This window comes from Lolium rigidum, chromosome 7 (assembly GCF_022539505.1).
Source record: "Lolium rigidum isolate FL_2022 chromosome 7, APGP_CSIRO_Lrig_0.1, whole genome shotgun sequence".
Classification (NCBI taxonomy): domain Eukaryota; kingdom Viridiplantae; phylum Streptophyta; class Magnoliopsida; order Poales; family Poaceae; genus Lolium; species Lolium rigidum.
The window spans coordinates 90,642,678-90,656,674 of NC_061514.1; the positions used below are offsets into that span (position 1 = coordinate 90,642,678).

General features: G+C 42.0%; 1 protein-coding gene across 1 annotated transcript; it reads right to left on the reverse strand.

Moving 5' to 3' along the window:
* Nucleotides 1-8,758: 8,758 nt before the first annotated feature.
* LOC124676262 (branched-chain amino acid aminotransferase 2, chloroplastic-like) lies at nucleotides 8,759-11,855 on the reverse strand. Its single transcript, XM_047212340.1, has 9 exons — nucleotides 11,767-11,855; nucleotides 11,263-11,440; nucleotides 10,944-11,120; nucleotides 10,726-10,857; nucleotides 10,534-10,632; nucleotides 10,091-10,207; nucleotides 9,685-9,780; nucleotides 9,482-9,594; nucleotides 8,759-8,979 (listed from the first exon to the last, which is right to left on the reverse strand). The coding sequence occupies exons 1-9, from the start codon at nucleotides 11,781-11,783 to the stop codon at nucleotides 8,862-8,864; spliced, it is 1,047 nt and encodes a 348-aa protein (XP_047068296.1). The 5' UTR covers nucleotides 11,784-11,855; the 3' UTR covers nucleotides 8,759-8,861.
* Between the last annotated feature and the right edge of the window lie 2,142 nt (nucleotides 11,856-13,997).

Below are 13,997 nucleotides of genomic sequence, written 5' to 3' on the forward strand. Positions count from 1 at the left end.
CTAAAATGGCTACCCCTGAAAATACTAAGTTGTGTGACTTCACAACCACAAATAATAATGATTTCTTATGCACACCTATTGCTCCACCTGCTACTACAGCAGAATTCTTTGAAATTAAACCTCGCTTTACTCGAATCTTGTTATGAAAGATCAATTTTCCGGAATTAGTTCTGATGATGCTCGCTGCCCATCTTAATAATTTTGTTGAATTGTGTGAAATGCAAAAGTATAAAGATGTAGATGGTGACATTATAAAATTAAAATTGTTTCCTTTCTCATTAAGAGGAAGAGCTAAAGATTGGTTGCTATCTCTGCCTAAGAATAGTATTGATTCATGGACTAAATGCAAGGATGCTTTTATTGGTAGATATTATCCCCCTGCTAAAATTATATGTTTGAGGAGTAGCATAATGAATTTTAAACAATTAGATACTGAACATGTTGCTCAAGCTTGGAAAAGAATGAAATCTCTGGTTAAAAATTGCCCAACCCATGGACTGACTACTTGGATGATCATCCAAACCTTCTATACAGGACTAAATTTTTCTTCGCGGAATTTATTGGATTCAGCTGCTGGAGGTACCTTTATGTCCATCACTCTTGGTGAAGCAACAAAGTTTCTTGATAATATGATGATCAACTACTCTGAATGGCACACGGAAAGAGCTCCACAAGGTAAGAAGGTAAATTCCGTTGAGGAATCCTCTTCCTTGAATGATAAGGTTGATGCTATTATGTCTATGCTTGTGAATGATAGGACTAATATTGATCCTAATAATGTTCCATTAGCTTCATTGGTTGTACAAGAAGAACATGTTGATGTAAACTTCATTAGAAATAATAACTTCAACAACAATGCTTACCGGAACAATTCTAGTAATAACTATATGCCATATCCTTATAATAATGGCAACGGCTATGGTAATTCTTATGGAAATTCTTACAACAATAATAGGAATTCACCCCCTGGACTTGAAGCCATGCTTAAAGAATTTATTAGTACACAAACTGCTTTTAACAAATCTGTTGAAGAAAAGCTTGGTAAAATTGATATACTTGCTTCTAAAGTCGATAGTCTTGCCTCTGATGTTGATCTTTTGAAATCGAAAGTTATGCCTAATGAGAATTATCATAATAAAATTGTTACTACAGCAAATGCCATCCAAGTTAGAATTAATGAGAATATAAGATTAATGGCTGAACTCGCGTGCTAGGTGGGATAGAGAAGAAAATGAAAAACTAGCTAAAGAGAAGAATATAGCTAAAGTTTGGACTATTACCACCACTAGTAATGCTAATGCTACACATGTTGCTGCACCTCCTACTCATACTAATAAAAGAATTGGTGTTAGCAATGTTTCCACTTCTAATGCAAAGCGCGAAAAACTGCCCTGAAACTGCTAAAACCGCTGAAACCGCTCTGTGATAAAGCTGCTGAATTTTTTTCCAACATTGGGGATGATGATCCCATTGCTTTAGATTATAATGGTTTGAATTTTGATGATTGCCACATCTCTGAAGTTATAAAGTTCTTGCAAAAACTTTCTAAAAGTTCTAATGCTAGTGCTATAAATTTGGCTTTCACGCATCATATTACAAATGCTCTCATAAAAGCTAGAGAAGAGAAACTAGAGCGTGAAGCCTCTATTCCTAAAAAGCTAGAAGATGGTTGGGAGCCCATCATTAAGATGAAGGTTAAAGACTTTGATTGTAATGCTTTATGTGATCTTGGTGCAAGTATTTCGTTATGCCGAAGAAAATTTATAATATGCTTGACTTGCCACCGCTGAAAAATTGTTATTTGGATGTTAATCTTGCTGATCATTCTACAAAGAAACCTTTGGGTAAAGTTGATAATGTTCACATTACCGTTAACAATAATCTTGTTCCCGTTGATTTTGTTGTCTTGGATATTGAATGCAATGCATCTTGTCCAATTATATTGGGAAGACCTTTTCTTCGAACCGTTGGTGCTATTATTGATATGAGGGAAGGAAATATAAAATATCAATTTCCTCTCAAGAAAGGTATGGAACACTTCCCTAGAAAGAGAATGAAGGTACCTTATGATTCTATCATTAGAACAAATTATGATGTTGATGCTTCATCTCTCGATGTTACTTGATACACACTTTCGCGCCTAGCTGAAAGGCGTTAAAGAAAAGCGCTTATGGGAGACAACCCATGTTTTTACCTACAGTACTTTGTTTTTATTTTGTGTCTTGGAAGTTGTTTACTACTGTAGCAACCTCTCCTTATCTTAGTTTTGAGTTTTGTTGTGCCAAGTTAAGCCGTTGATAGAAAAGTAAGTACTAGATTTGGATTACTGCGCAGTTCCAGATTTCTTTGCTGTCACGAATCTGAGCCCATTGCCCTGCAGGAAGCTCAGAAAATTATGCCAATTTACGTGCATGATCCTCAGATATGTACGCAACTTTCATTCAATTTGAGCATTTTCATTTGAGCAAGTCTGGTGCCATTTTAAAATTCGTCAATACGAACTGTTCTGTTTTGACAGATTCTGCCTTTTATTTCGCATTGCCTCTTTCGCTATGTTGGATGAATTTCTTTGATCCACTAATGTCCAGTAGCATTATGCAATGTCCAGAAGTGTTAAGAATGATTGTGTCACCTCTGAATATGTCAATTTATATTGTGCACTAACCCTCTAATGAGTTGTTTCGAGTTTGGTGTGGAGGAAGTTTTCAAGGATCAAGAGAGGAGTATGATGCAACATGATCAAGGAGAGTGAAAGCTCTAAGCTTGGGGATGCACCCGGTGGTTCACCCCTGCATATTCTAAGAAGACTCAAGCGTCTAAGCTTGGGGATGCCCAAGGCATCCCCTTCTTCATCAACAAATTATCAGGTTCCTCCCCTGAAACTACATTTTTATTCGGCCACATCTTATGTGCTTTTTCTTGGAGCGTCGGTTTGTTTTTATTTTTGTTTTGTTTGAATAAAATGGATCCTAGCATTCACTTTATGGGAGAGATACACGCTCCGCTGTAGCATATGGACAAATATGTCCTTGGTTTCTACTCATAGTATTCATGGCGAAGTTTCTCCTTCGTTAAATTGTTATATGGTTGGAATTGGAAAATGATACATGTAGTAATTGCTATAAATGTCTTGGGTAATGTGATACTTGGCAATTGTTGTGCTCATGTTTAAGCTCTTGCATCATATGCTTTGCACCCATTAATGAAGAAATACATAGAGCATGCTAAAATTTGGTTTGCATATTTGGTTTCTCTAAGGTCTAGATAATTTCTAGTTTTGAGTTTGAACAACAAGGAAGACGGTGTAGAGTCTTATAATGCTTTCAATATGTCTTTTATGTGAGTTTTGCTGTACCGTTCATCCTTGTGTTTGTTTCAAATAGCCTTGCTAGCCTAAACCTTGTATCGAGAGGGAATACTTCTCATGCATCCAAAATACTTGAGCCAACCACTATGCCATTTGTGTCCACCATACCTATCTATACTACATGGTATTTTTCCGCCATTCCAAAGTAAATTGCTTGAGTGCTACCTTTAAAATTCCATCATTCACCTTTGCAATATATAGCTCATGGGACAAATAGCTTAAAAACTATTGTGGTATTGAATATGTAATTATGCACTTTATCTCTTATTAAGTTGCTTGTTGTGCGATAACCATGTTTACCGGGGAACGCCATCAACTCATTGTTGAATTTCATGTGAGTCGCTATGCATGTTCGTCTTGTCCGAAGTAAGGGCGATCTACACCGAGTTGAATGGTTTGAGCATGCATATTGTGAGAGAAGAACATTGGGCCGCTAACTAAAGCCATGATTCATGGTGGAAGTTTCAGTTTTGGACAAATATCCTCAAATCTCTAATGAGAAAAGAATTAATTGTTGTCAAATGCTTAAAGCATTAAAAGAGGAGTCCATTATCTGTTGTCTATGTTGTCCCGGTATGGATGTCTAAGTTGAGAATAATCAAAAGCGAGAAATCCAAATGCGAGCTTTCTCCTTAGACCTTTGTACAGGCGGCATAGAGGTACCCCCTTGTGAAACTTGGTTAAAGCATATGTATTGCGGTGATAATCCAGGTAGTCCAAGCTAATTAGGACAAGGTGCGAGCACTATTAGTACACTATGCATGAGGCTTGCAACTTATAAGATATAATTTACATGATGCATATGCTTTATTACTACCGTTGACAAAATTGTTTCATGTTTTTAAAATCAAAGCTCTAGCACAAATATAGCAATCGATGCTTTCCTCTTTGAAGGACCATTCTTTTACTTTCAATGTTGAGTCAGTTCACCTATTTCTCTCCACCTCAAGAAGCAAACACTTGTGTGAACTGTGCATTGATTCCTACATACTTGCTTATTGCACTTATTATATTACTCTATGTTGACAATATCCATGAGATATACATGTACAAGTTGAAAGCAACCGCTGAAACTTAATCTTCTTTTGTGTTGCTTCAATACCTTTACTTTGAATTATTGCTTTATGAGTTAACTCTTATGCAAGACTTATTGATGCTTGTCTTGAAGTGCTATTCATGAAAAGTCTTTGCTTCATGATTCACTTGTTTACTCATGTCATACACATTGTTTTGATCGCTGCATTCTCTACATATGCTTTACAAATAGTATGATCAAGTTTATGATGGCATGTCACTCCGAAATTATCTTTGTTATCGTTTTACTCGCTCGGGACGAGCGTAACTAAGCTTGGGGATGCCGATACGTCTCCAACGTATCGATAATTTCTTGTGTTCCATGCCACATTATTGATGTTATCTACATGTTTTATGCACACTTTATGTCATATTCGTGCATTTTCTCGGAACTAACCTATTAACAAGATGCCGAAGTGCCGCTTCGTCGTTTCGCTGTTTTTGGTTTCAGAAATCCTAGTAAAGAAATATTCTCGGAATTGGACGAAATAAAAGCCCAGAGGCCTATTTTCTTACGAAGCTTCCAGAAGACCGAAGACGAGACGAAGAGGGGCCACGGGGTGGCCAAACCCTAGGGCGGCGCGGCCCCACCCCTGGCCGCGCCGGCCTATGGTGTGGGCCCCCGTGCCGCCTCTCGACTTGCCCTTCCGCCTACTTAAAGCCTCCGTGACGAAACTTCCAGCACCGAGAGCCACGATACGGAAAACCTTACCGAGACGCCGTCGCCGCCGATCCCATCTCGGGGATCCCGGGAGATCGCCTCCGGCACCCTCGCCGGAGAGGGGAATCATCTCCCGGAGGACTCTACACCGCCATGGTCGCCTCCGGAGTGATGAGTGAGTAGTCTACCCCTGGACTATGGGTCCATAGCGGTAGCTAGATGGTTGTCTTCTCCCCATTGTGCTATCATTGTCGGATCTTGTGAGCTGCCTATCATGATCAAGATCATCTATCCGTAATTCTATATGTTGCGTTTGTTGGGATCCGATGAATAGAGAATACTTGTTATGTTGATTATCAAAGTTATGCTTATGTGTTGTTTATGATCTTGCATGCTCTCCGTTTCTAGTAGAGGCTCTGGCCAAGTTTTTACTTTTAACTCCAAGAGGGAGTACTTATGCTCGATAGTGGGTTCATGCTCGCATTGACACCAGGACGAGTGATGTAAAGTTCTAAGGTTGTGTTGTGCTCGTTGCCACTAGGGATAAAACATTGATGCTATGTCTAAGGATGTAGTTGTTGATTACATTACGCACCATACTTAATGCAATTGTCCGTTGCTTTGCAACTTAATACTCGGAGGGGTTCGGATGATAACTCGAAGGTGGACTTTTTAGGCATAGATGCAGTTGGATGGCGGTCTATGTACTTTGTCGTAATGCCCAATTAAATCTCACTATACTCATCATGATATGTATGTGCATGGTCATGCTCTCTTTATTTGTCAATTGCCCAACCGTAATTTGTTCACCCAACATGCTGTTCGTCTTATGGGAGAGACACCTCTAGTGAACTGTGGACCCCGGTCCAATTCTCTTTACTGAAATACAATCTATCGCAATACTTGTTTTTACTGTTTTCTCTCGCAAACAATCATCTTCCACACAATACGGTTAATCCTTTGTTACAGCAAGCCGGTGAGATTGACAACCTCACTGTTTCGTTGGGGCAAAGTACTTTGGTTGTGTTGTGCAGGTTCCACGTTGGCACCGGAATCTCTGGTGTTGCGCCGCACTACATCCCGCCACCATCAACCTTCAACGTGCTTCTTGGCTCCTCCTGGTTCGATAAACCTTGGTTTCTTTCTGAGGGAAAACTTGCTGCTGTGCGCATCATACCTTCCTCTTGGGGTTGCCCAACGAACGTGTGAAATACACGCCATCACCAACCCACTACAGGCCGGAGCCGTTACTCCGGGTCCCCACCCCCTCCCGTCGCCCGAGCGGCCGACGGAGGAGGCAGTTGATGATGATGATGCTACGGGTGTGATTGCTCAGTCCGTGATGTAATTCGGTTCAGGGGATGCATCAGGTGCGTACCTGAATGATTAAAAAAAAAGGGTTTGCTAATTCCAACTCGACTCAGAGTTAGCTTAGTTGTTCGTTGACTTCTAAAATATGAGATTGCATCGTAAGTTGTGCTAGCATGAGTTGCAACCGAAATTTTTGCAGTTGTAAATGTGGTTACAACTGAGGAAAAAAAGTCCATGTTGTTGAATTGTCTCGTGATTCGTGCTAAACAGTCACAACATATGTTGCAATTAAAATTCGATGACATCACCTCACTTGGGAATTACTTTAATTCTCTGCAACTGAAAATTAGTCACAAATTAGAAAAAAAAGTGAATAGTCCTTGGTCGATCAAGAATCCAGTTGCAATCTACTTGAAACTCCCAGTTAGTATAAATCAAGAGGCAAATCAAACGGCCACCAACAATTTTTCTCGGCTCCAATCCACATGTAGTTGAAATAAAAATTAGTTGCAACCCACTCACAACACATATAACTACTACCTCCATCCCAAAGTTATATTATTTTTAGAAAGTTAAATTATATCAGGTTTGACTAAGCTTTTATCAAACATCATTAACATATAAAATACAAAATTAATATTATTAAATAGCTAATAAATATATTTCATATGGTATCTACAAAATATTATATCTTTTAATAGATTATTCTAAAAGTTTGGTCAAACTTTACTTGGTTTGATTTTTTCAAAAAAAAAGTATAAGCTTTAAACTTTGACATGGAGGTAGTACGTGACAATGCAAATTTAATGGTTACAGAGTCGATCGAGCTCTCAACTAATTCTCGACAATGAATCCCATTTTCTCACACGCATGCACTCCACGCATTGGTGTGCTTCGAGTAGAATAGGACTACCTCAAGTCGTTTGTTGTTCCCTGCTGCAGCTCGATCCACACGAACCGCATAAATGAAACAAAGCACGCAGCCTCGGCGACGCCGACTGCGGTCTGCCTGCCGCTTGGTGGGCGATCGATTCGGCGACGTCGCCCCAATCGGCCTTGCCAAGAAAAGAAAAAGGTGATTTGATACATCATTCCATCAATCACTCGCATAACAACCCGGGGTTTTGTTACTACCCAGTTTCGAGGCCAACGCCTCACCAGACATACAGATTCTGTCCCCATGCATCTGCCTGCGCGTTGCACGAAGAAGAGCCGGTTGTTACGGTGTTAGCGTCGAGGCAGTCCGAATCCACATCCCACTCATGCATGCAACTGCCGGTCTATTTTCCACGATTTAAGTCAGAACACCAGACTTTGATACTTTGTCTTGTGTGGTTGATGTATGCCTGCGAGCAGCTTTGAGATCACTTAACTAGAGCTAGTTGCAGCAATAAGAATATAAAAAGAAGTTGTTATGACTTATAAAAAACCAGGGAGAGCAGGGCATAGCATAGCTCCTTTCTGGAAAGAGTTAATAAGATCGATATCTCACATGTCTAGCTGCATCCGCTGTAGCAAATTTAAGGTTTTCAGATCAGAAACAGTGATCTGCGGAGGGATGGCAGGCTCGGACGATTTATTCCTCTATTTGTATTTTGGATTTTTTTATTATATATTTGTTTCTTTACTCGTTGCAGTTGTTGTTGCAATAGTATGTTTCTTGTGTGCTCTATTGTAAACTTGTTGTAATGTAACTACACCTTAATTTTCTCCAAATTGATATTGTGTGGGTTTTGGCAGCATCGTTGGAAGGGTTTTCAGATCAGAAATAGTGATCTGTGGACGGACGGCATGGCGCGTGCTATTGTGGCGAGGAGACCAGACGAGACGAACCCCGGGTGTAGTGTAAATGAGATGCAGCGATGCATTATTGGCATTCATGCTTTCATGACTTCGGACTGTTGGCCACCTGACGATATATAATTAGGCACTATGCTAAAACGCACCCCAGTCTAGATGAGCCAATAACCTGACCTGAATACGTATCAGACATAGAGGGGACATGTGACAAGTAATGGGCAGGGCTGGTGCAAGAAATATGTGTGTCATGGCATTGTAATCAAGGTAAAACATACACCATCTCTTTCAAATTAAGTGACGTAGCTTTGGTCTGACTTGGAGTTATATCTAGCCACACGTGGTCTGTAGGTTCGCTTACTTAAAAAAACAACTGCGACAGTTAGAACGGAGGCAGTATTTACTGAGGCACTGCGGTGAATCCCACGATTGGAAGAAATTAGAAGAAACGATAGCTGTTTCTTTATCTTCAGACTCAGACCCACCCTTTATTCTACTAATGTTTGTGTACCTGATCTCTGCACAAGACTTTATTCTATTCTGCACACTGCAAAATTCCTGGTGAGAAAGTTTTGGTGATTTGCATTAGTTTGCTGCTGGATAAAATACAGAGGACTGTCTGGCGCCGAGTTCAGCGAGATGATAAAGCTGCTAACTCAGTTGCACGCTCCATCCCATACTGTCCTCTGCGAGGCCCTTCTGAATAGCTGTAAGCGCCGAATATAGTTGCTGGGACACAGCTCCGACCTTGCCGTTCCCATACTCGACTCTGCAAATGGAAATGGGGTCGATCAGAGTTGATTGTTTGCAGTAAAGGGAGAGCAATTATTAGATAACATGGAGGAGCCCATTATTTCTTTCCAATGTTGCAAGGACTGGCAATTGCAGATTTTGTCTGAATAACATTACTGTATTTGTAGATTTCATAAACCCACAGGCACCATGTAATGGCCCCTGCTACGCATTTCACTCATAGTTCGACAAGCAATACGCAAGAAATGTCTATTTTCATAAGCTTTCAGCCCTGCCTGTCCTGTCCTGATTCGGCAGTTTATTTCTGAAACACCCAAGTAGCACAAGTAGCAAGAAAACATTTCTTGAAGGTCCCCTGCTACGCATTTCACTCATAGTTCGACAAGCAATACGCAAGAAATGTCTATTTTCACAAGCTTTCAGCCCTGCCTGTCCTGTCCTGATTCGGCAGTTTATTTCTGAAACACCCAAGTAGCACAAGTAGCAAGAAAACATTTCTTGAAGGTCACTGTGTTTACCTTCTTCCATGGTACACAATGGAGCCAACAGGTGATAGTACAACGGCAGTCCCCGTGCAGAAGACTTCATCGGCGTCAAGCAACTCATCTATCTCAATAAGGCGTTCTTCAACCTGAAAACAAAAGGGAAAAGATCATGTTAGTGTCTTGCATTGTTCCTCTATAAATAGTGAGCAGAAGACGAACATCACTGTTCAAGTTACCTGAAACCCAAGGTTTCCAGCAATTTCAATTATGCTTCTTCTTGTGATCCCGGGCAGAATTGTTCCCGTCAACAGTGGGGTAATAATAACATTATCCTGTCAAAAATGCAACGTTGACATTCCAATAAAAATATAGTAATAGGAAAATAATACCAAAGAATAGGACATGTACAATTTGGATGAGTCAAACTATCCATAAACTATCCTAGGTACTAATCAGGCGATGATATTCTGCATCCGAGCCTTGCTCAGTTCTTTCAGTAAACTCCGGAAATGCGCACAATATCATGTCAGGGAAACCATCAAAACATTGGTAATGGTACCGATACTCAAATTTCTTTACTGCTATTTTCCTATAAGCACTTGCAAAAAGGAAGTCAAATGGAACAAAGCCCACCATACATACCTTCACCATGAATATATTACAGGAAGAAACTTCTTCCACAAACTTTTTATGCACCGGATCCAAGTAAAGAACATCTGAATGACCTTTGTCCTTGGCTCTTTTCTGAGCACTAACAACCTGCATATAAGCACCCAACCGATGCGCAAAGCATCAGGAACCACACAAGTGTATGTCAGTGTTGTTCCCAATCTTGTCAAATCAGAGATAAAGATGTGCATTTAAGTACACCAAATGTTGTGGAGGAAGCGACCACTACGTAGACTCCTATGCAAAATAAGTGTTGAGATCCATTTAGCACTTTAGCAGCACAACATAGCATGAAAGTTTTGGGCAATTGCAAAAATATTGGAAGCTGGACTCTTATTCAAAGAACTTGCATGTACATAAGGTAGTCTGGGACCAGATGAATAAAATCACATTTATTAAACAGAATGGTGTGTTACCGTAGCATAATTTCCAATGGTCTTGATATCACCAGTTCCACCAGGTGCAGCGCGGTGATATTGTTCCTCGGTCAATAAGCTAATGGGAGATAGGCCATCCTAAAAGTGAACAGTAAGACATTAACATCTTGCAGGTGTACCCATATAGAGTGGATAGATACACAGAAGCGAGAAGAATCAAAATTAACTGACCTTAAAATAGTGACCGACGGGGCAAACATACACGACAAATGTGTACTGCAGGGCAGGTGCGACACCTAGGATTGCCCCACTTCCAATCAGCAGCGGTCTGATGTATAAAGAACCTTTGCCAGTTGGAGGTACCTGCAATGGAACGCATAAGCCATGACAAAGGAGAGATGCATGAATGCATCACATGTCACTGTTCAAGAAGAGATATATGCCCTTACCCAACGCTTGTTTGCCAATACAGTTTGCTTGACACCTGAGAGGAACTGCTCAACACTTGGTGCAGGCATGCATAGCCGATCTGCACCTATCCTCATCCGCAACGCATTTTCCTCAGGGCGAAAAAGAATAACCGAACCATCCTCTTTTCTATGTGCTCGAAGACCTTCGAGCAATCCCTGCAAGTTTTACAGGCATGTTTAAGCATATATCCAACAAAACGGAACCTACATACTGAAAATCTACATGCTAATTTATAAAACACTGTTCAGAAACCAACATACATAACCTTCAAGGCAGGGAGCAGGGAGCTAAACAGACCTGGCCATAGTTTAACACCCCGGCAGCTGGGCTCAGCTGGATTGGCCCATACGGAACCAATTCACCGTTGGTGAACACCCCGTCAGACGAACAACTCATTATGTACATAAAGTCCGTCGGCACCGGCTGAAACCCAAGAGTGTCCCAGTTGAAGTCGACTAGGTCCGCGGTTCCTGTGCTGGAACACACATCTCATACAATAATTCAGCAAAACAGGAAAAATCTCATAATGGGATAGCCAGAGGGTCAGGGGAGCCAAGTTTAGCAGCTACTAAATGCAAACGCATGGAGATACAGTGATGGTATAGTACTACACCTATCCTTTGTTTCATTTATCTCTTTGGTAGCTAGTAAGTAAGACATGATCAAAGATTTAATTTTAGTATTGCTCCATTTCCCCATGTTTGCATACAGTTCACTGTTTCACCATTCTACAAGTAACATCAGGCGGGGCCTAGTGTGGTATCCTTGAACGAAAACAGAATGTCACTGAAGTTGTCATACTTGTATGCTGCCGCCATCAGGGTTGAACACGGGCTCCTTGCGGCAGCGCCTCGTCTGGAGACGGACGCGGAGCTGTCTGCCGATTGTTTCTGAATCTGCAGACAGCACCAATCAGTTCGCTTGACCGGCCGTCGTGGCTACAGAGTCAGACGAGAACTCGCGTGAAGTTGCTACTTACGGGGAGGGCGGAAGATCGCCGACGCAGCGTGGGGGATACCACCGTGCCGCGAGTGGAAGAGGAAGCGGAGGACGCGGGGGCGGCGCGGAGGCGGAGCTCCATTTGTATATCCCGGCGGGGCGGGGGGCTGCGGAGCGGTAGGAGGGGTAGGTGGGTTGACTACTTGGCTCGGTGGGGGAGATCGGTGGAAGGAGTCGCTGGTGGCGGCTGGGGAAAGCAAGAACGGCGAACTTGCCGGCGGCTCGTTGGCATTGGCTCGCCGGCTGGCGCGGTCTCCGGAGTTTGGAAGGTGGAATCGTGACAGCTGCGTGGGGACGAGGCGCAACACGAGGCAGCGGCGGCGTTCGTTTTTTTTTTTTTTTGGCCGAGTCTCCTCGGAGAGCGAGAAATGGGCTGAATCAACTGGATCATGGGTGCGTGCTTGTGGGCCGGTTGGCCCTCATGTTACATTAGCTTGGGCTGGGGCATTTCCTGCAGCTTCATGGGCCGTTCTAGTGGGCTACTGGCTCCTCCTATCACTTTTTATTACCACAAAATACGGGTACCACTAAGTAAAGACCGACCTTGGTATGTCATCCCACGCGTACGTCGCCCCACGCGCATACGTCATGTTAACTTTCTAAAATCATTGGGTTGAACATCGTGTCTGTTTGGACCGACGGTTTCGTGTTATATACGTATCGATATACAACTCTAATACGTCGCAGCCACCCCACACGACTCACCGCATGCATTGCTTAGCATCAGGAGTACTACCCTGCTAGCCCCGCGAGTAAGTCCGTGCTAGCTAGCACATGCATGCAATCGGTGGCTAGCATAGTACAAGGATTCCGGTCTATTGCAATAAAATGTATTGGTACAACTATATTCCGTTGCTACAAAATGCGATATTACCATAAAATTCCTGCTCGCGGTAATAGGATCTATGTATTGCCACAATTTAGTTTTGTCACGCTAATTATCCTTTTTGTTGCAATAGAAGCCAAGTATTGCCACAAGCTGCATCAACGTTGTAATATGGTAGTGATATCGCGACACCTGTTTCATGTTGCTTGAACTAGTTGTTTTCGTTGAAATAGAGAGTAGGTATTGCAAAAAAGTAAATATCAGTGGTAATATTCGGTGTTAGGGAGAGAGATTGTTGCAAAATGTTGTCTCCATATTGCAATAAAACACTTATTCGCCACTAGTGGAATGCTCGTACTTCGCCACGGCTATTTACCTTATATCTAGTGTTACACGTGTAAACACTACACCAGCTGCAGTTTTGGCCAACAGCTAAAAAGAATAGCAACAACACTCACATATAACAAATTTTGATTCGTGACAGCATTGTTGCAGAAAACTTGTACATGAGCACTGTCGCTAATGTAACATGCATCACCGACATGCCTATCGGGTTTCCAAGCTTTGCGGTTTCCGTGGAGGGTTCAGATTGTGGCTGCTATAATTTACAGTATTAAAAGTAATTTTAATTCACAGCCACTCACCCGCTACCAAAGGTGAAAATGCTAAATCTAGAAAATAAATAAAAACTTAACCTCCCATACGTCCCCACCCCATAACCGATTCCCACTACTACATGAAAAATCCTTATTATGGTGCGTCGGTTGTGTATCCAATATCCATGACCATTCAGCCGCGGAGCCGCCCCTTCTTCCATTTTCATTCTCATGGAGATCCACCATTCCGGCGGGCAGCGGCGAGCCGGTGAGAACAACCTCGGTGAGCGCAGCCGGGTGGCAGTGAGGCCGTGAGCTGGTCGTTCAGTAGTTCAGTACCTCCATCTCGTGGTATTTGATTCTTCCGCCTTCACCAATCGTTTGTAATCTCGTGGATCATCAAGCACTGAAATTTCCTCGTGGATCAGGCGCTTGAACATGGCTAGCCAATCCATGTGTATGCGCATTTCTAAGATTTATTTACTAGAGATCCTACTCCTAACACTGAGAACCTATCATCTCCTTTTCAGGAAAATGTGACCGTACCAGCGGCGGGCAATCAGTTTTACACCATGAGTGCAGTTGCGGCTATAAGCTTTTTTCTAGTAGTG

Coding starts and splice junctions, on each gene's coding strand:
- LOC124676262 (XM_047212340.1), bottom strand. Junction 11,121..11,262: donor GGGTGTTAAACTATGGCCAG/GTCTGTTTAGCT, acceptor TAAAACTTGCAG/GGATTGCTCGAAGGTCTTCG. Junction 8,980..9,481: donor ATTGTGTACCATGGAAGAAG/GTAAACACAGTG, acceptor TTCCATTTGCAG/AGTCGAGTATGGGAACGGCA.